Source organism: Dermacentor variabilis, chromosome 4 (assembly GCF_050947875.1).
Source record: "Dermacentor variabilis isolate Ectoservices chromosome 4, ASM5094787v1, whole genome shotgun sequence".
Lineage (NCBI taxonomy): Eukaryota > Metazoa > Arthropoda > Arachnida > Ixodida > Ixodidae > Dermacentor > Dermacentor variabilis.
Window position 1 is genome coordinate 53,229,170 of NC_134571.1, and position 21,527 is coordinate 53,250,696.

The 21,527-nt window shown below is 43.8% G+C and overlaps 1 protein-coding gene across 1 annotated transcript; it reads left to right on the forward strand.

Moving 5' to 3' along the window:
* The first annotated feature begins 110 nt into the window (after nt 1–110).
* Nucleotides 111–19,208, forward strand: EMC7 (ER membrane protein complex subunit 7). The gene is made up of 4 exons (XM_075689107.1): nt 111–423; nt 521–779; nt 3,397–3,477; nt 16,781–19,208. Exons 1-4 carry the CDS (start codon nt 197–199, stop codon nt 16,910–16,912), a joined length of 699 nt encoding a protein of 232 aa, XP_075545222.1. The 5' UTR covers nt 111–196; the 3' UTR covers nt 16,913–19,208.
* Nucleotides 19,209–21,527: the final 2,319 nt, after the last annotated feature.

A 21,527-nucleotide genomic window follows, 5' to 3' on the forward strand; every position in this document is an offset into this window, starting at 1 on the left:
ACAAAGTGAAAAGTGATGTCTCTTTTTTTTTGGTTCGAGTAAATTACGGGTTTTGGTTTTATTTCGGTTTTAGAGGTAACCAACATCAGTATAATCGCTAGGTGGCGCGAGGTCGCAGGATGTTTTGCGTCAGCTTACGATTGAATGGTGGCCTGCTTCCTTGACCGATCTGTGTCTAGGCAAAATTAAATCAAATATGCGGCTTCATTCTTTAAAATCAGCCTATCTACGGTGCGCTTACACGCTGTTCTTTCAGCTTGTTTTTCTAATAAGTAGTGCCAACATAGCGGCCAGCGATGAAGACGTTGTACCAGAGAAGCATGTGATCGAAGGCAAAGTGGTGCCTCCTGAAATCGCCACATCCGAATGGCTAACATCCACACGAATTCTCGTGAACGGAGGTGAACAGCTCGGTTTCTTAAGGTGAGTAACTCATGGCAAAATATCTTACAGCAATCCTGCCAATCCTACTTCAAGCGCTAACTGGTTTCATCTCTTCGACCGACTGATCGCTTCATAGGAGCGACGGCAGCTTTTCAGTGCACAATCTGTCCCCTGGGTCGTACGTCGTCGAAGTGGCTAATCCTGACCACGTGTACGAGCCAGTACGTGTGGACATCAACTCCAAGGGAAAGTTCCGGGCTCGTCGAGTCAACTACATCCAGTCAAACTTGATACAGACTCTTGCGTACCCGCTGAAACTGAAGAGTCGCGGCCCCTACCAGTATTTCCAGGTTAGGGAGACATGGAGGATCACCGACTTCCTCTTGAACCCTATGGTAAGACACACCATGCAGACTGTAATATGACCGTCAAAATGTTTTAAGCGGTTTGTCAACTGTCGGGAACCACCTTTGATAAACGCCGTTATCTTACACGTCGCTGAAAACGCAGCATTATTGGCGAGGTCCAACGGTTGGTTCGTATTCGCCGAAACTGTTAATGTGTAAGGATATACGTTGAAAGTCTAAAGCCTTTCGTTGCTGCCCCGCGAATTGGCTCCTCAAATCTACAGTGAAATTGTTTTTGTTCTTTAATGGTTTGAAAGGTTTAATGACGCACTTGAAATGAGAAAACTTGACTTTGCGTTTTATTAACTTGCACACTCATTTGCACGCATCATTCAGTCTCCAGGGCACATTAGTATAAAATTCTGGGTTATGAAAAATAGGAAATTTAAAAAATATATATATGCATGTTGAAACAGATCTCGGAACACTTTTCTGAAAAAGGTTCAAGATCAGAGACAAATGACTCATATTTTTGTAGGCAAAATGACGATTAATGAATGTGCAGTAGCAGAGCTGAACAGTAATTTTTGGACATAGAACATGTGTCCCTGTGAGCGCCTTTCCAGCTTACAGCCTTGTGTGGTAGCTTACACTGCTTGTACTGATCAGCGATTTAGGCCAATTTCATGCACCTTGTAATCAGCAGATAAATTTTAGTTCAGTAGGTCTTCCACTGTTACATTGCCAATCTTCGTCACATTTTTCACCCAAGTATCACCTTGAAGCCTAGAAAAAAAAAAACATCACTTGCAAATGTTGTAGATCAGAACAAACACCTTGACAGGTGCAGTCATTGAGACAAATTATGCTTGCAGATTAAGGGAAATGTCAGCACACCAGCTAGTGTGCTGAGGCTTCCCTTGTTTCTCTGCTGTTCCATGTTGAACAAGAGCACGCAGAACTAAAATTGCAATATTTGACCACATTCTGCAAAGGCATCAGCAGCAATGCAAACTTCCATGATGTATTGGCTGTGCAATCAAACTTTTTTTACTCTTTGTAGTTGAACTAAGTATCACAAGATACCACTACTAGCATTGTTTCCATGATCTATGTTTCTAATGTTCTGATGTTTTGTACGCATTAATACTACTGCATTGTTTGTATTATTGAATATGGGGCTAAAGCTCTCTAAAATATTTGAACAAATTTCATTCTACGTTTCCTAAATCAATAGTATTTACTCTATAATTCCCTTGGAACCTGTATCTATAAACAAAGTATGTAAAGTTGGAAGGTGAGAGAAGGCATCAGTTTAGCTATAATCAGTCAAAGGTAGTGTAATTTGTACAAATAGCTATCTTGGAACAGCATGTGTCAAATTAATTAAACTTAACAATATGATTGTTCCATGTTGTGTTAGTGTTACAATATGAGTTCTCGTCCCTCTACTGTAATGTGCAGTCACCAATGTTTTTACTGTAACAACCTAAAAGGAAGATTTTGAACTTACTACTGCTTTAATCTTGCTCAAAAGGCTCAACAAGATTGCACTTCTTGAATCACATCATTCACCAATACAGGCTTGGCACCTTCGCTAACTTTGTTCATCATATAAAAAATTAAAAACAATGTTAATAGTATGCATACCTTGCCATCAAAGAAGCTACCACTAGGCTGTACAAGACTTCACTGTTAGCAGGCAACTAATGTACAGGCAAAACAAGCAAACAACAAAACAAAATATTTTGAGGAGAAGGTCTTCTTAGCTGACTTCACATGGTGTTAGCATATGTCAGATCTGGCTATCTTGTAACCACTTCTAGAAGAAAAAAGACGGATCAGTTAGGTGACCTGTAGATTTTGTATGAACATGAAAAGGGTATCAACTGATCCCTCTCCACACTGAGAACATGTACCAGTAGTCAGCAACTAAGGATATAATCAAAAACAAGTATAATTAACCTTAAGTGGGGTGTAATGCCAGTGCCTGTGTTGCTGTAACTCTCTGCTGTGCCGATGCCAAAGGCCATCAAACTTAACTGCCGCGCCCTCCACGTGATGTGTCCGAGTTTGGGATGGAGGAAAGCAGGTTCGAAGAAGAATGGAGAGTGGCTGGCTATGTAAGTGCGTTCCTCGAGTCTTGGGCACGTGTTTTGAAGAAGCGTGTACTTTCGAAGCTAATAGTCCCTATGCTTCTTGGTAGCTGAGAGAGCAACAAGGCTACTGAGATAGGGGCACATTCCGGAGCGTCAAGTGCTGAAAAAAGAAAGGGCCAACCAAGTGGCCATGCTAAACAAAACAAGGTCAATATACTTGTGCATGAAATACGATATGAGTAAGGTACGAATTGAGTTAATAATAAATTTGAAAAAGCACCAGAAAGTGACAGAATAGAGAGATAAAATAAAAGCTTAATCATAGAATCATTTGAACTACCACGTTACGTAGACCTTGTCTTTAGCATGGACACTTGGTTGGACTTTTTTTGATAGATAGGGGGCAAAAATGCAATCTTGTTTCAAACTTTGAGTGAGAACACAGCGGCACCAAGTGCAATAGCTTCTTTGTTAGTATATAAATGCATGTCACTGAATGCTTTTTGAGTAAATTTATACTTCCTTGTCTGACTGCTGTTTTTGCACCTCTGGTTTTTGTTTGCCAGGTTCTCATGATGGTGGTTCCTCTGCTGCTCATCATGGTCTTGCCGAAACTGATGAATGCAGCTGACCCGGAGACTCAGAGGGTAAGAACCATGGTGACATTGCATAATTAGAAGTTTGGGTGTCTAAAGGCCCATGATGCGCTGAACTCCTGCTGTGATATTTTTCTCAAAGCTTTCAACACTAATAGATACATAATCACAGGGTGAAGTAAACATGAACAAATAGATATAACATATCGGGTGGATTCACAGCATGGATCATATTGCTGATTCGGTCTGCGAAACGAGTGTGACAAGGCTCAGTGGTACCTAATCATGCCCTGCAAAAAGTGCTGCAGGCTACCTGTTTTAAGCTTGATATTGTGGTGCTGAGCCATGTCATGCCCAGTCTGTGGACTGAATTGTATATTTGACTGTCGTGTAAATGCACAAGCAGATTTTCATATGAAGTCAAAGTCTAGCTATTACACGACTGTAACACAAAGGGGTTTATGAATTCTTAAAAATAGATTTCTTTTCAGCTGTTAACCTTCTCGTCTTTGCACACTAAAGCTATTTTGTAAGATCGTGTGGGATGAATGAAACAACACTGGCAAGTAATAAAGCGTCTCAGCATGTGACTGCGGCTACAGTGTAGCACTGATAAGCTGGTTTTGTTGTTTTACTTCGAGAGAGTGGACACAACCTCCCAAAAACTCAATAGTGCAGGTTATACGTTAATAGAAACTGAAATATTCTTTGAGCAAGATTTTTGCTCAGAGTTGGGAAGTTTGGCTGTTACACAAGTTTATCTGCAAGCCTAAATGCAATAAAAATATAACTGGTGCATCATTTACTGCTCACTCTAGTTATTTATAAGAGAGATGTAAAGATCTGTACTCCATCTCAAAAGTCGTTTGCAGCTATGCCAAAGGTACGAGGTGTACAGAGGCATTATCCTTGTGCAGTGTAATATAGTTCCAGCTGCTGAGCACGAGGTCGCGGGATCGAATCCCGGCCACGGCGGCCGCATTTCGATGGGGGCGAAATGCGAAAACACCCGTGTACTTAGATTTAGGTGCACGTTAAAGAACCCCATGTGGTCGAAATTTCCGGAGTCTTCCACTACGGCGTGCCTCATGATCAGAAAGTGGTTTTGGCACGTAAAACCCCATAATTTTAATTTAATATAGTTCCGGGCGTAACTGTAGATTAATGGCATGATTAGAGAATTCGGTTTTTGCCTGGTACATGATCCATTGTAGCTATACATTACATGCTAGGACGTGTGCACCACAAATTCAGCAGCCGCTGAGCGGATGATATGGTGTGAATGAACACATATCAATGCGCATTCGGTCTTCCTGTTGGCTAGGGAGTCCCGCATCTTCCACAGTGTTGCAAACAACTTGTGGGATGAACTATGGTTTCCAGATTCAATTTTCACCCTGAATGTTAACCTTTATAGGCAGACATGCTTTACTGCTGCTATAACTGCTGGTGCATTGCCGTGTCTTAAACCATGCCTTGGCTTTAAAAAATGTTGGTAGATGAGAATGTTTAAGTTACTGAGCACACTAGGCAGTGCAGTCTACACATCACTTCTTCTTTTTCTTAAGCACCAGAGTAGTCTGTCAAGATTATGTTAAGTTAAAAAAGAAAAGGTAAAAATGCAAAAGTATAAGCGCTTAAAGCTTGCAGCATTGACCTAAATGTGAAGAGCATGGTCCCACCCATTGGCAAGCCTCATCTTTATGTCATTGAATGAGAGCAGCATGTGCTAACTCATTTGTGTTTGTGATGTTTAAGGACAATTTCCCACTATATACAGTGCTGCAATTTACCTGATACAGCATTACCATTCTGTTCTGACTACTAGTCTTTTGCTTTGCCTCTACAGAGAGAGAATATGTTTCAACACTCATTCGGATATCACTTCGATATATGCTTATGACAGCACAGCGAATTTAATAATAATGCCTCCCCAATAATTTGTGAACTCTTGTGTGCTCAATAACTACTCTCAACAGCTGTTTCTTATCTCCACCTTTTGAGTCCTTTCACATGGTTGCAACTTTATGGGGGGGCTCTGAATACAGCACTGCTCTATACAGTAATCCCTCATTATAATGAAGTCAGCGGGACGGTGAAAAAATTTGTTATAAGTGGTAATATGACATAAGCAACCACTCGAGAAAAGCTAAAGTAGCTGAGCACCTGGAGGAAACCGGCCTTTTCCTGTCTCTCTCTACCCTCATCTTGGTCTTTCTCTTCCACTTTTAATCTTTCCTATCCTCTCATTTCTTCCATTCACTTCGACTTTTCCTGGCGGCAAGGGTTAACCTGGTGTGGCTGTCCTACCTTGGGTATACCACATTGGGTTATAGTAACTGCATACTTATGGCGCTGTGCAGACATGTTTACATGTTCTGCCACGTCGCCTTGTTGGGCTCCGTGGTGGGTGGCAGACACCGTTGCCGAACAAATCATTTCTTTCCACGGGATCCTCGAACCCTTTTTCAACCGATCATGCCTCGATAAGGGTACGCACCAATGCAGCCTCGCTATTCTGGCCCCAAAACAAAGAAACTTTCCCGAAATTCCACTTCACTGTGAGCAAACATCTACAAAAGTTAGAGCAATTTCACCATTTCTTGTGGCCAAGTGCCTAAAAGAGACCATTGGAACTGGTTATAAGGTAACAAAGATGGCAAGTGGGGATTTGCTCCGCGAAATAAAAGACAAGGAACAATACAACAGACTCGCACACCTCGTAGCCTTTGGTAACATCCCTGTTTCTGTGAGCACACATCGAACTATGAACGCAGTCAAAGGCGTAGTATCAGATGAAGACTTAATGGCATTGAATGAAGAACTCCTGGATGGATGGAAGGACCAAGGCGTAATCCATGTGCAGCGTATCGAAATCAGACGGAATGACAACAAAATCCCAACAAAGCATTTAATACTCACTTTCAGTTCAACTACTTTAGCCGAGACTCTTGAAACCTGCTATGTAAAACTTCATGTTCGACCTTACATTCTGAACCCGCGATGTTGCTTCAAATGTCAGAGATTTGGTCACGCATTCCAGAGCTGCTGAGGGAAGCTTATGTGCGCAAAGTGCTGCACAACTGGTCACTCTGCTGACGAGTGCAATAGTGATGAGGTACATTGTGCGAACTGCGACGGCAGTCACCCTGCATACTCCAGAGCTTGTCCAGCCTGGAAGAAGGAAAAGTAATTACTGTAAAATTTAAGGAGAATATAACATTCCGTGAAGCACAACAACGGATCTCCTTGTTATTCTTACTGAAAACATCTTTCGCTGAAGTGGTGCAATGGGGGGCGGCACCACAACGGCCTCTGGCGGCAGCCCGGACCACGCCTAACGTGCCGAGGCTAATGCCACCCGCCTCTAAGGTGGAAGCAGCCAGTGCTGCCCTGCCACCTCTGAAAGTGTCCACAGCAGTGGCCTCTTCAAGCTCCGGCAGCAGCCAGGGCACTGAGAGGCCATAGGAGTCCTGTCGACCTCCGGCCCGGTGGGGGCGAAGACTTCGTCGCTTGAGATGAAGTCTACGTGACACACACACGCTCTCTGGAGCGGGTGTCCAGTGCCTCGCAAGAGGCTATGGACACTAGTCCATGCCAAACGGTGCAGGTAGCATCGAAGGAGCGGCGAGGTTCTCTTGATCCCTCCAAAAAAGAAAAAACACCAATTACAATGCCTAACAAAGGCTCTGTAAAGTAAGTCACTCTCCTCTCTTTTGAGACACACAGCAGAATTTTTTTTTTTTTCGACATGGGCGACATCATACAGTGAAATGTTAGAGGACTATTAAGAAACCTAGATGACGTCCAAGAAATTCTCTGTAAGTTTAATCCTAAAGTGCTGTGTGTGCAAGAAGCACTTCTAACTTCCAAGCACACCAACTTCCTCCGACAATACATGACTTTCCGGAAAGACCGCGAAGATGCTGTCGCATCATCTGGAGGTGTAGCCATCATTGCTGATAGAAGTGTAGCGTGTCAGCATTTGAAGCTCCAAATGGCCCTTGAGGCAATGGCCGTTCAAGCCGTACTTTTAAATAAAATCATTACCACTTGCTCTTTGTATATACCACCACATTATCAGCTTCACAGACGCGACTTAGAATCCTTAATAGATGAGCTCACAGAGCTCTATTTGATTCTTGGTGATTTTAATGCACACAGTAGTTTGTGGGGCGATTCACGCTGTGATGCACGAGGTCGCGTTATTGTACAGCTTTTTTCCTCTGGAGCATGTCTCTTGAATACGAAGGAGCCCATGTATTTTAACCTGGCTAACAAGTCATACTCTGCCATAGATCTTAGCATTTTATCGCCGATGCTTGTGCCATATTTTAAATGGAATGTACTTAATAACCCGTATGGGAGTGACCACTTCCCAATAATCCTAAGTACGCCGAAACAAGATCAACTTCCCCTGCAGGTCCCTCGGTGGAAGGTTGACTCAGCCGATTGGGAACGGTACCGAACTCTTACTCACATGACGTGGACTCAAATGTCCGGTATAACCATAGATGATGCTGTTACATATTTTACAGGTTTTATACTTGATTCCACCTGTAAATATATTGCTCAAGCGAGCAGCATTGATTCCAAGCGGCTTGTTCCCTGGTGGAACAATGCATGTAGGCAAGCACGGAGGAAGCAGAATAAAGTGTGAGCGCTGCTTTGTGATTTTCCAACAGCAGAAAACCTGGAAAACTTTAAGCATGTCAAATCTCAGGCAAGGAGAATGCACCGACAAGCAAAACGAGAGAGTTGGGCGAAGTTTATATCAAGCATAAACTTGTACACAGATGAGAGAAAAGTCTGGAATAGAGGGAAGAAAGTTAATGGGCAACAAAGTTATTCCCTGCCTTTAGTAAATAGCCATGAAGAAAGCCTGGAAGATCAAGCCAACTTTCTTGGTGCACATTTTGAACACATGTCGAGCTCCTCACACTGCTCCGAAACCTTCCTAAAGTACAAGACGCGAATAGAACAGCAAAAGTTAGAACGAAAATGTGCAAAAGGGGTGGTGTACAACGAACCATTCTGCATAGCAGAACTGCAGGCAGCACTGTACTGTCGTAATACATCCGCCCTAGGTTCAGAACGCATAATAGTATATGAGATGCTGAAACAGCTACCCTCCGAAACACACAAAAAAAACTCCTTTCCCTTACAACGTTACATGGTTTTCCGGCAAGATCCCCTCTGTTTGGAAGGAGGCTGTTATAATTCCGATTCTAAAGCACAGAAAGGATCCTTCCTCTGTATCAAGTTACAGACCTGTAGCATTAACAAGTTGCCTCTGCAGAGTATTTGAAAAAATGATTAACTGTCGCCTACTACACTTCTTCGAATCAAACCAATTGCTCGACCCATACCAGTGCGGGTTTCGGGAGGGTCGATCCACCAAAGACCATCTCATACGTATTGAGGCATGTATCCATGAGGCTTTTGTGCATAAGTAGTTTTTCTTATCTGTTTTCCTTGATATGGAGAAAGCCTATTATAATGCGTGGCGGTTTGGAATATTGAGAGACCTCTCACACTTAGGTATATGTTCAATGTTATCAAAAGTTATCTGTCTAATCATGCATTCCGTGTTCGAGTGGGCAATGTTTTGTCACGGAAATTTGTACAGGAAACTGGAGTGCCGCAGGGCGGGGTGCTCAGCTGCGCGCTCTTTATAGTAAAAATGAATTCTCTTCGTCTACACATACAGTCGCCGACTGTTTATTCGGACCTCACGGGGACTGCGAAAATGTCCTAATAAAGAGGTGTCTGAAAAAGCAGATTAAGGAAAAAAAAAAAACTTCATTTCCACGCACTTATTCAGGCTCAGTAGTAGGCTTGAAGAAATCGTGAATGCACCGTCGCACGCTGTTCCGTTTACGCGCACTCAGATAAGCCTGAATCTCGGAGAGGGTCGTACGGTCACTGTAGGCGGCTGAAAGCACAGTCACTGCTTGTGCACGCTCCGCATGCGACGGCAGTGTAGCACATGGTGCGTCATTTTCCGACTCAGAGTCATCGTCTGGCGGTGCAGCAGAAACCTTACGAATGATCTTGCCGTCATCGAGTTCTGCGCATGTCAGTACAGCAGCGTGAGCACCTGTGAAACTGTCAAATGAGACAGTGTCCAGAACCACTGCACAGGTCTCGGCAGAACACTTTCGGCGTCAGTAGGGTGCACATCGGAAGGCGACAAATCCTACGCTCCCAGCACCTCTGCTTGCCGGCATTCCCCAGCGCAGTCTGCGCGGGCACTGTTGGTGCCATTAGACACTTGACGCTATGTTTCCGTATGCCACGTTGCATCACCGCAACCTCGACACAGCACACAAAGCAAACATCACCACGCCGATACCAGCCGCACAAACGAAAAATGTGGCCTACTCGTAGCGTCATGCATGAAGAAACAAACAAATCAGCTGCTGGTTGTCTTGACATGGCTTACTAAGCTCGAGACCAGAACTGCTGTAGCCACGAACCAGGCAAAAACCAGGCATGATGATGAGCGGGGATTTGCAGTAGCGCCATTTCGTGGGGCAGAAAGGAGGCTCCATGCAAAACAAAAATGGTTCAGCAAGTTGAACCATGCACCGGTCAGAGTTGGTGCATGGTGCTTTCGATCGAGTTGGCTCAAGGAGTGTCCGAAAAATCAGATGAGAGGTTGCAAGGTGTCCGAACTTTCGGCAGTTGTAATACATTATGGTCTATGGGGAGAATGGGCGGTGCAGCGAAGCAGACCGAATAATCGAGCATGTCTGAATTTTTGGAGCCCGAAAAATCAGTCAGCGACTGTACCACGTAACATCTTCTACTCAACATATGTTGACAGTGTGCATATAGGATTTCAATCAAGTTCTCTCGCAATCTGTGAGCAACAGGTCCCAGCTTGGTCTTAAGAAGGTCTCCAAATGGGCTGATGAGAATGGGTTCAGACTGAACCTACAAAAAAGCACCTGTGTCGTTTTCTCTAGAAAATGAGGCCTGCACCCTGATCCTGAAATTGTGTTGCATGGTGAGCGTCTGCCTGTAAACAGGGAACATAAATTTTTAGGCATAATTTTAGACGCGAAATTAACCTTTGTACGGCACATAAAGTATCTTAAAACAAATGTATGAAAACAATGAATATCTTAAAGGCACTGTCACACACAACGTAGGGCAGTGATAGAAAATGTCTTATGAACTTGTATAAAAGCCTCATACGCACACGACTAGACTATGGAGCCATAGTTTACCAGTCAGCTGCGCCAACTGCTCTGAAGATGCTAGACCCTGTCCACCACTTAGGCATTCGCCTGTCCACAGGCGCCTTCAGAACAAACCCAGTGAAAAGCCTTTACGTTCAATCGTATGAGTGGTCACTTCATCTGCAGAGAACATATTCGTCTTTCATGTATTTTCTGAGACTGAAGGCAAACAGTGAACAGCCTGCGTATTCCACCATAAACGATTTGTCCAATTCACAACTTTTTCACAAGCGGCCCACAGTGGCACAGCCTTTCTCACTGTGTGTTAGAGACATAGCTGAAGAAACAAGGGTTCCACTGCTTGAATACCACCTTATGGTCCCTGCTGTATGGCCCCCGCCGTGGCAGTGGCAACCTATACACTGTGACACATCTTTTGTAGCTGTTACAGAGTACGCGCCTGTCGTGCATATCCGGATGTACTTGAACTACAGCACAAGTACTCCTCTCCTGAATTTTTTACAGATGCATCGAAGTGTTATTCTGGCATGTATTACGCAGCAGTTGGTCCATCCTTTTCGGATGCAGGTGTTCTGCACTACACAAGTATTTTCACAGCAGAGGCCTACGCGATATTGGCCACCTTTATACACATTAAAGAATTTAATATCCCAAGGGCAGTTATGTACACAGACTCTTTTAGCGTTGTAAATGCTTTGAAAACTGTTAAAGAATATCAAGACCCTGTAATTCTATCTCGTTACTCTGTATTATGCACCGCTTATACGTCCAAGCAGCATGTCGTGGTATGCTGGGTGCCGGGGGACCGAGAGATTGAAGGAGACGTGTTGGCTGACCAGCTAGCCACACCTGTCCACGCAAACGCTGCCAATGCTTCCACGACTGTCCCTGTAATGGACCTCAAGCCCTCCCAAAGGAAAATGCTCAGGGCTTACTGGCAGCGGTTGTGGGATAAAGAAACAGAAAACAAACTACATGTTACCAAGCTGTATCTTGGCAGCTGGCCGCCGGTATCAACGAACCGCCGTACAGAAGTAACACTTTGCAGACTTAGGATAGGACAAACATGCAGTACACACGCATACCTCTTGTCTGGTGGTGATCCACCCATGTGTGATAAATGTGGTGAGCCACTTACCACATTTATCATTCTACATCCTGCTGTAATGCACTGAATTAGATGCTAATAGGAAAAAGCATTTTCCATTACCACACCGGCAGCGAATTCCATTCCATCCTCTAGTGATCATTGAACCTCCCTTTAAATATCAATCCTTGTTCGAATTTTTAAACGATGTACATAGTTTTCATGTTATAGCCCCAGGAATTCTGTAGCAAGGCCTCTTAACAGAGGTTTCTGCTGCGATAGCTGCATTAAAAGAAAGCACGTGCCTCCCAGGCTTTGGGCTCAAAGGCCTTCAGGAGACATACATGCTATTTCCATATTCTTGCATTTTAGCCCCATGATCACTCGTCATTCGTACTATACCCATAGACCACTTCACATATCACTGTCATAATTTTACACTATATAGTTTTACGCTTGTACGATAGTGATTGATTTTAGGCCACTTTACAACCATGTTACATCCCATCATCGCAACTCACCAATCAGCGCTTAACACAACATTATCAGTCATGGCGCCACTAAACAACACAGTCATTCATTCACAAAGTAGCCGAGCTTTAATTGCACCACAACTGCGAGAAGCCAAAATACAATGTATTCAGTAAAGCAAAACTTTATTCAGGTGCAAGAAAGGCAGTGAGCGTTGGCTGTTTCAAGTTCGTACTGGGCGCGAGCAACCCCTGCTCTAATTTGACCAAGCATTCCACGGGGCTGTGGTCACCACCCATGTATTCAACCTTATTTCGCAGCAGGCGTAGGTACGTACTCCTGCATCTGCACCATAGTTGGCACTTCACGTGGCTCTTCGTCCACTGGCTCTTCATCCTCGTCGGGGCCACCAACGGTGCCAATTAGTATCTCCGCATCCGTCGCCGGGGCGACCACGAGAGCAGCAGTGTCAGCCAACGTGAATGTTTTGAAGTCGCCTTCTACCTCTTGGCCAGCAATTTTATGAACAGCCTCGTACAGATCACTGCAAGTCCGGTCATTGTCAGGTTCGCTGACGATGGCGCAGGAAAAGACGGCGTGTGCAAAGCAGTTGGTGACCTTTGAAGGTGCAAGTTCTTTCTATGAAAAGTTCAGCAAATGGGTCACAACAAGCAAATAAATGTTGCACCTCTTGCTGGCGTCGTATGCTGTGAGCATGCTCTGCAAAAGAGCCTTGTGGTACTGCTTCCGGATGGTCCCATTGATGCCCTGATCCATTGGCTGCAGTACCGCGGTTGTGTCTGCAGGCAAAAATTCCACAGCGATTGCCTTGAGGTTGCCGATCTTCCCGAGGCTCGGACAATTGTCAGTTATGAAAAGCACTAGCTGATTCTTTGCGTTGAACTGTCTATCTAGAAGGCACACATAGTCTTCAAATAAAGCAGCAGTCCTCCATGCTTGCTTGTTACTTCTGTAGACGCATTCCTTGGAAATAGTTGCACTTCAAAACCACTGCGGCTTCTCCCCCTTCCCCAGTATCAGGAAGGGAAGCCTAGCCTCACCTGTTGCATTAGCACCAAACAGCACCGTGACATGCTCCTTGCTCTGTTTTCCTTCAGATCAAGATCCACCAACGGTAGTGAACATGTGATTCGGTAGCATCTTGTTGAAAAATACGGCCTCATCTAGGTTGTAGATGTCTTCATACTTTTCAAGTAGAGCTTGGAGCCAATTTTGGCGCCGTACGTCTACAGTGTCACTGTTCATGGCTGCGCTTTTGCCAGCAATTGACTTCGAGGTCACACCGTGTCGTTTCTTGAACTGCTCAAGCCAGCCATTGCTGCACTTGAAATCTTTATGGCCTATTTGGAGGGCTAGAGCTTTGGCTTTTGCAGTAAGTGCAGGTCCATGTACGAGGAGATTTGCACTCCTGGTGTTCTTCAGCCACTGTAAAAGTGCACCTTCCACCTTGGCGTGTTTCGAATCGCGATTCCTCTTTCTCTTTGCCGAGAAGCTCTCTTCAAAGCCATCCAGCACAGCTTCCTCGTTTTTCAATACAGTTGATAAAGTAGATGGTGTTATGCCAAATTTTTTTGGGCTGCCAGTTTTCTGCCGGCCGCCTTTTTCAACTTTTTTTATCAGCAGAACTTTCTGCTCCAAAGTCGGACACTTTTGCCCAGAGATTTGACGGAGCTATTTATCACTGTAGACCACAAAAGCACATGTGAGGCACGCCTAACGAAGCACTCCGAATAACACACAATCACATGGCCTGCAGCATGGATCCAAACGCACACCCCGTCGCCGCCAAAGTGACTGAATGCAGTGGGTGACGCAGAAGGCAGAAGCTTCAAAACGTCGTCAGGGCATCTTGCTTTCCTCGTGAATGTGCGCTGGTGATGGCAATAGTTCCAATGGCGGGCTTGGCTTCACGTGTAGCGGAAGAAAGGCGATCAGAGTTGTGGAAACAAAGAAGCAGGAACCGTGGAAGGGCACCCATTGGTGGAAGATTGTGCTTGGGAGGGCAGGCTAGAAGAGGGCAGCTTTGGAGGAGCAGCGACGTCGAAACTGGCAGCGAGGAGGCGAGAAGGTGACATAAAGGTGAGTGAGAGGAGTGACTGGTGTCCAAATGGCTTGCAGCGAATGAGGAGAGGAAAGGCAGTGGCTGCTTTTATAGGGGTTGCGGAGGTCACGGAAGACTACGAAAGTATCGCGCTGGAAAGTACTATAAATGGCATGGCTCGAATCTGATGTCATGCTCAAAAAATGATTAGCCACTCATTGTGGGTACGCAGTGTGATCACGAAAACTGAACAGTTTTGCATGATCACTGGGCAATTTTTTACCCAGGTGCACAGTCGTGAAGTTTGCAAAATGAGAGTTTTTCAGGGCACATTGTCTACGACACTGAGCTAATTCTACGGTTCGAGTGTTGGTGTGCATGCAGTGTCATGTCCACACCATTGACAAATGTCTAGGAACAAAATTTAATGGCCCTACCACACAGTTGGACCGTTAGTCTAAAGTCAGATGGCACGACTCAAGCATGACTGGCATGAGAAAATTTCTGGGGAAACACCACCTTGCATTCACCTGCCATGTTGACAGCCTGACTTGCTGCTGGCGACGCTCAGATTTTTCGTGTTTTCGACAAGTTATTGGTCGATTTGCACTGTTGAAAGTGTTACAAAGCTAGGGGCCGTGTTTAATTGCAATGCAGGCCTGTTATGGCGAGTGGCGAGCAAATTTCTAGACCGGCTTCCTCAAAGTCGTCTTCCCAATTTGCTAATCTAGCTCCTCGCATCAAACATGGCATTTATAATCGGAGGGATACTTTTCTGCTTTTCGGCACATTTCAGCGCCAGAAGAGCACTTTAGAGCCGTAAAACTTTGTTCATCGAGCACACCTCATGGAATACTACGGTGCAAGTCTGCCTGCGGTCTTTTGGCAACTTTTTGGCATCCGAAAGACCGTGGTTTTCTGGCATCGCAAAGCATCAGGAAAACTTTATTTTTGTGTGGATTCTATCATGGGGGACACCAGCGATGTGATTGCGATCGACACAAATGGTTCGGGTGCCCTGCATCATGGAATTGACAGCTCCCATTCGCTTTGCAGTAAACAGCTGGGAGCATTCGATGCTCGCTTGGTACCTGTTACTAAGCTGTCATCAGTTGTGGGTTTGGTACTTTTATGGCCTGTTCTGTGCCTGCATGAGACTAATTTGTCGGTGATATTAATTTTACACTGCATGCGCAAAATGGTCACCGCCGCTGAGCGGGGACGACGCCTCCACTCACCACTTCACTCTAAGTGGGTCAAGCTCTTCGTGCGCTTCGAGTAATGTGGCTTAAGATGCATGCATTTGTGTTGGGACCGGAAGAAATTTTGAATAAATCAATTTCGTTATAACGCGGGATTGCTGTATTAGTTTTTATCATTATCACTTGTCATATTAGGCTATCAGATCTAGCATTAATGTCAGTTCTCCTATCTCTTCAAGAAGGCCAAAAAAGTTTGTTTTTATTCTGTAACAAGTGTCCCTCTGCTGAAAAGGAAGATTTACTACCTGCAACAGTGTATATTGCCTCTGCGTATGCCTGTCTTCCCACTGACCATTGTGGAGACATGAGAGTACATTGAAGCTGCACGTCATGATAGCACTCTCCTTCACCCATCCTAAGCGTTCAAAGTTTTTTAAATCTTTGTTTGTGTGGCATGTTGACCCTGCCAAGAAAATTAGCTCTGCATACATTCTATCAAGCCAAAACATTAGGTTGAGAATCAAGCTAAGACTATTTTAGGACTGCTAAGGAAAATATGGAAAGGAATCACAGTGTTCCAAGTCCCAATGGACTTTCTGTATAACATGCTGGTCTGCCAGTTAAAAACAAACAACTCACTCCGTGGTTGTGCCATATATGATATGATATGGTTGGCCAAGCAGCAAGACAACTAATCTTCTACAGCAGTTGCAGAAAAAGTGCTGACCTGTTTTATTATCTCCAACGACATCAGTTTATGTGTTTAGAGTGTTGCTTGCACCAAATTTGTCTTACGGCAGTTTTCTTATGTCCTGTTGTAGATGTGTGCCCGTCATCTGTGCCCGTCTGGTAATGAGATGTCGGCATTTGCAGGACGTGGGTGCCATAAATCGCAAAGAGGCGCATGATTGCTTGATTGTGGGATGCACAAAATATTTATTGCATGCAGAATAGGCAGGCCCTGCATACTGTCAAACTAAGCTGTAACTTGTGCCTTGCAGGTTTTACTGGCTCCTCCTGGCTGGTAAAAGTATACATTTAAGCGCAGCTTCTCCTAGAAGCCACTAGCATGTAGCACTAGTCTAGCACTAGACTAGCATGTAGTGATCTTAATAAAATAAGCACAGGTTGGCACAGTAGACCAGTGCCACATTGTGGTTCTAGTAGTAGGGCAGATGCGTGTGCTCTCTGAACATGGTGAGATCGGTCTGTTGGTGCAGAATTCCCACCACTGCCATTTCACTGATTGACCACTTTTACAGAGAAGGTGCCCAGACCTTTCTTCTCATTGCTGACTGAGAGTCCTGAATTTTCGCCTTCGCAGGAGATGAACCAGATGCAAATGCCGAAGTATGACATGCCTGAACTGTCGGAAATGATGACCACGCTCTTCACGGGAGGCAACAAGAGGCAACAGCAGGCCAAGATGACTCGAGTGGCCAAGAAGCGGCAGTAGCGAGCTATGACCAGGGCACGTGATGCCACTGCTCTGCTGTGCTGTGATACCCCTATTCAGTATCTCCTGTGCAAAATAATAGACCTGTGTAAAAGATATCCTTAAGCAAATACTAATGGACAAGACATGTAAAGACTGTTTAGTTTTGTTTCCTACGTGCATTGTGTTGTTTTATGTACCCTATTGCCACACCTCTTTGTGAAACGGAAGTTACCCAAAGCATTTGTGCAGGTTTGGATTTTTAGCTGGGTCTTGTATAACTTTAAAAATGTGTGCACCTTAGCATGTTGCATGAACATGTCATGGCTTACTGTCTCATGTCATCAAGAAAACAAACCACCTGAATTAAACGGTTGCATAACCAGTGCCCACTTCTGTTCAACAAATGCAATGCCTTGAGTCATTGCACCCCCATGTCCCCAGCTGCCATGGCCATGTCTAAGCATGAAAGTAAAGAAAACAAGTAACTGAAGGGCGAGTAACTACATGGGCCATTAACGAGCAGTCCTTGTAAACATTTTCCAGTGGCGTGTGCTTACAGCATGCCACTAGGAGATGTGTGCATTCATGAAGGCATAAAAGAGCAATCTCATTATATGCACAAATACGCAATGGCATTATGTGGTCTGCAGTGCCATCAATACTTGGGAAAGGGTGAGTGATATCTTAGTACATTTGGAGGAATTATTTGGGGAATTGATATTTTGAGAAAAAAGGATGTGGGCAATTATGTGAGATATTACTGTAGTTGTGCTTTCCTTGAATCAAATAGCATCACATGTACCTTCATTTTTGAGCATGCGCTTATCATTGCTCTTTATTGTGAGGGCAAGATGCACGAAATATGCAACCTATTCAGTTTCAGCAATGTGCCTCAACACACTGCACCACATGGGGAAACTTGCTTTGTGTTTGTGTATCTTGTACTATATTGTTTGATATCAAATGCACCAGGTTTAGAACAAAGAGCAGCAGACTGCTTATGTTGCTACATTCAAGTTGGGTTTTGTGGATGTCGTGATTGATGATTTGGTCAGGCAATGATATGACTTGTTGTTCAGGAACTCATGCATCCGTTTATACTGTTGGCGCTGAAAGGCTAGTTCACGTTGCGAATGATTAATTTGGGAGTCATAGTCCTCTTGACTGCCAGCTTTGAGGTTCTATGAAGCAGTAAGTGATAAGAGACATTGCAACAGATGTAAGACACATTTGCAAGCCAGCTCATCTGACATGCTGACATCTTTGTTTGATAATGCTTACTCTTAGGTCTAAATGAAGCTTGGCATTCTTTTTCTTTTTCTTGCTGTTGTAACTTTGAGATTTATGCAGGCCTCTTCACATTTGTGCACGATCTTGCTCCATAGAGCCATCAAAATGGGCTGCTGCTGATTTTTGAAACACATCATGGTAGCACAGCTTACGTGTAAAAAAATATTTGTAGTATATCTCAGTGTGTTTTTCATGAACTTGGGGAACAATTCTACATTTCTGCATGTACCATGGTTGTATTTTGTAAAGCCCTTAAAATGTTTTTTTTTTTTTGAAGTATATTATGGTGTAGAACACTAAAGGCTCACTGAACCTAGTCCTTAATTTCTTGGCAGTTATGGTGTGCTCATATCGCTGGTTGTAATGCATTGCTGGTTTGCTACGTTAGCTCAGATACCGGTTGTTGGTTTTTGATACCAAACAGCTTGCATGATATAGGCTATTCATGTTTGTTGACGCAATTTCTTATCTCTCTCGAGATACTTTGTACATTGTGATGCTAGTGACCCTTTGCGTTCCTCTTGTAAGGGAGTGAGGAAATCAAAAGTGCACTTGTTATGTTTCTCATATTGTAAAAATGCTTAGCAATGCCTCTTGTTTTATAGTGCCAATTGCTTTTTAAACTATGAAACATTGACAGTAATATCAATTTCCAAGCGAACTGCTTTGAATGGTTAGTGAGCAGATATGAAATTGTATTTTAAAATTGTCATATAAGCAACTGTATTCCCTAAAAATTATAAAACTACAGTCTGCATCCTACTATTTAGGAGTGATCAGAAAAATGATTGCTTGCAGCCTTTTTTGCAACATTGGCATTTCCATGTGGATAGCTTTATTATTAACAAGTTATATTGTAATATTATTGCAGTCTCTCAAGCTGTAACTTTTTTACATTGTCGGGTCTTGGCTGTGAATACACGTGCATACAAGGAGAACAGTTTTTGTATTCCACATCAGGAAGCTCTGTACAAAAAAATACTGACATTGTTACATTATGGTGAATAAATTTATGCCAACACAACTGTGCTAGGCAGTCGTTTATTGGGTGCTTTGATAGATGGGAAGATGACTATCAAAACTGCATTTTTCAAGGCATTTGTGAAGACATTTTAGGACAAAGCAATATGAAGAGGGGGTGTCTGTTTATGCCATCCTTAGACTACTGTAGGGACTGCCATTTAGGCATGTTCAAAGAGGGACAAGAGGTTACCATACTGTTCAAGAGTTGCTGGAAAACATCGGTAATGCTGTCTGCCTTTTGACTGCTTGTTCTGCTAAAATAAGGACAACGTAGTGATGTGGTGCTGATTTCACTTACCCAACTAACAGTCAACAACTGAAAGCGTTCTTTTAGTCTCTAATGCTGGCCCAACACACAAGACAAGACTAGTTAATATGTAGTCGAATGGGATCTGTGCAGTGTTTTGATTTTAACACGAATGCGTTGAGTCGTGTCACAGAAAATGTGGTGTTGGCATCCGGTGTCGGAGGTTGTTTTCGCAGAAGCATTTTCAAACACATCCATACGCAGGTCCTCCATGTGACGCAAGGAATTTACTGAATTAATTGAATTTCTCAAGCTAAAATACGTGGAAAAATCGTAAACTATGACTTACACACAACCTACAGACATGATAGCTCTCGGATTGTAATTTGACTATACGATAAAACATAATTCTGTTACGAAAAAACTCGAAGGAACCCCTTTTCCAGTGTTCCTACCATTCACAGACCAGCCGCAGCATCCGCCATTTGTGCGCACCGGTGCACAGGTGTCTTGGGAGCCACGGAGTGGTGCGCCCAGTTCCTTGCAATACCTTCAGCTGACGCTTGCCACTGTTGCATCGCGGCCCATGCACCAGGCTGCATTCGTACACAAAGCCCACTTTCGTGCATAGCATTCATGGCCCCAGTTTCCTGGTAAACATTACGGTTACATATGCTCCAGTTGCCGGGAAGCGTGAGAAGCAATTGGGAATGTTTGAGCGCTATCGCATTCCACTCTTAAAGGTAAAGCTTATGCGTCCAAATTTTTTCCTACAAACTTTCCTAAATGCCTCAAATTTGCGTTATATAGTACCTCACATCTAAATGCCCAACAAAACAAACCAGGGATCTTAATGAGCTTGAATATTCAAGCGTGATGCCTTTTCTCGTAAGTGGGTAAAATAGTGTCATAAAGTGATTGTCTATGATTTTTTGGATAGAAATCTGAGATGGTCGAGCATAATGTCTATATTGTATTTATTGTTGAAGTGTTTGGCTTGAAATGACCCATGTTGGCCCTCTGGGCTTACTTTCAGTGCTGTACTTTCTACGGATGCTTTTGTCCTTGCACATCGTTGCTTTCGTCACAAAAGGAAAATGTCCTGAAATCACGAATTAGGGTGCACATACCAACAGACCAGTGGGGGGCTGAAGAGATTGCACGATTCTAAATATGTTAAATGTAGCTACATAGGTGACCTTCTACGGGAAACAGGCTTTCCTAAATGCATTATAACATGAGCCAAGGGAAACTGTGCAAAAGGTAGGACGAACAAAGAGAAACACAACTTTGGTGATTCTGCTCGATCCATATATTTGTGTTGTTTTTTTTCCCCGGTAGGATTTATCAATTAACCAACCAAGTTCTGGTACATGGTTAAAAAGATGCGTGCAGATGTAAATGAACTTTCTCTATGAGGTGTGCGAATATTTAAAGTTTCGAATACAAAACAGTCAATGATATTTCTTTATATTTGAAGCGATAATTCACTATATTCGTTTCTGTTCGAGTATAAGGTATAAGGTTCAAGTAAAGTAGTCATACATGATGTTTCAAAGGAGATAGGTCAAAGCCAGTGAGGACTGTTCCAAAAAATCTGCTGCAGAAGAGCTGCCGTTAATTGTTGCACTAAGTTATAAGTTCCTGTATGAGTGAGTGCACAATTCTACATTCAATATAGAATTGCTCACATCTAGGCGGCCTAGTATATATTAATAAATTGTCTCAACTTAGGCAAAGCAATTTATTGTGACTGTCAACTTTAGAAGCAGCCCAAAGCTACTTCTAGAGTTGCTGTGTGGCTGTGTTAGTGTTGCGCTAATTAACCGGTACACTTTCATTATTATGCGGTGATGCTGAGACTAACCTCGGGCGTTTACCCGCCGTGGTTGCTCAGTGGCTATGGTGTTGGGCTACTGAGCACGAGGTCGCGGGATCGAATCCTGGCCACGGTGGCCGCATTTCGATGGGGGCGAAATGCGAAAACACCCGTTGTGGGGTCTCTCACACCCGTGCTCTTGGGACAAAGGAACGACAACACAGTAGTGCAAACAATCACAAGGGCATTTATTG

Coding starts and splice junctions, on each gene's coding strand:
- EMC7 (XM_075689107.1), top strand. CDS start 197: ATGCGGCTTCATTCTTTAAAATCAGCCTATCTACGGTGCGCTTACACG. Junction 424..520: donor GAACAGCTCGGTTTCTTAAG/GTGAGTAACTCA, acceptor ATCGCTTCATAG/GAGCGACGGCAGCTTTTCAG. Junction 780..3,396: donor ACTTCCTCTTGAACCCTATG/GTAAGACACACC, acceptor TTTGTTTGCCAG/GTTCTCATGATGGTGGTTCC.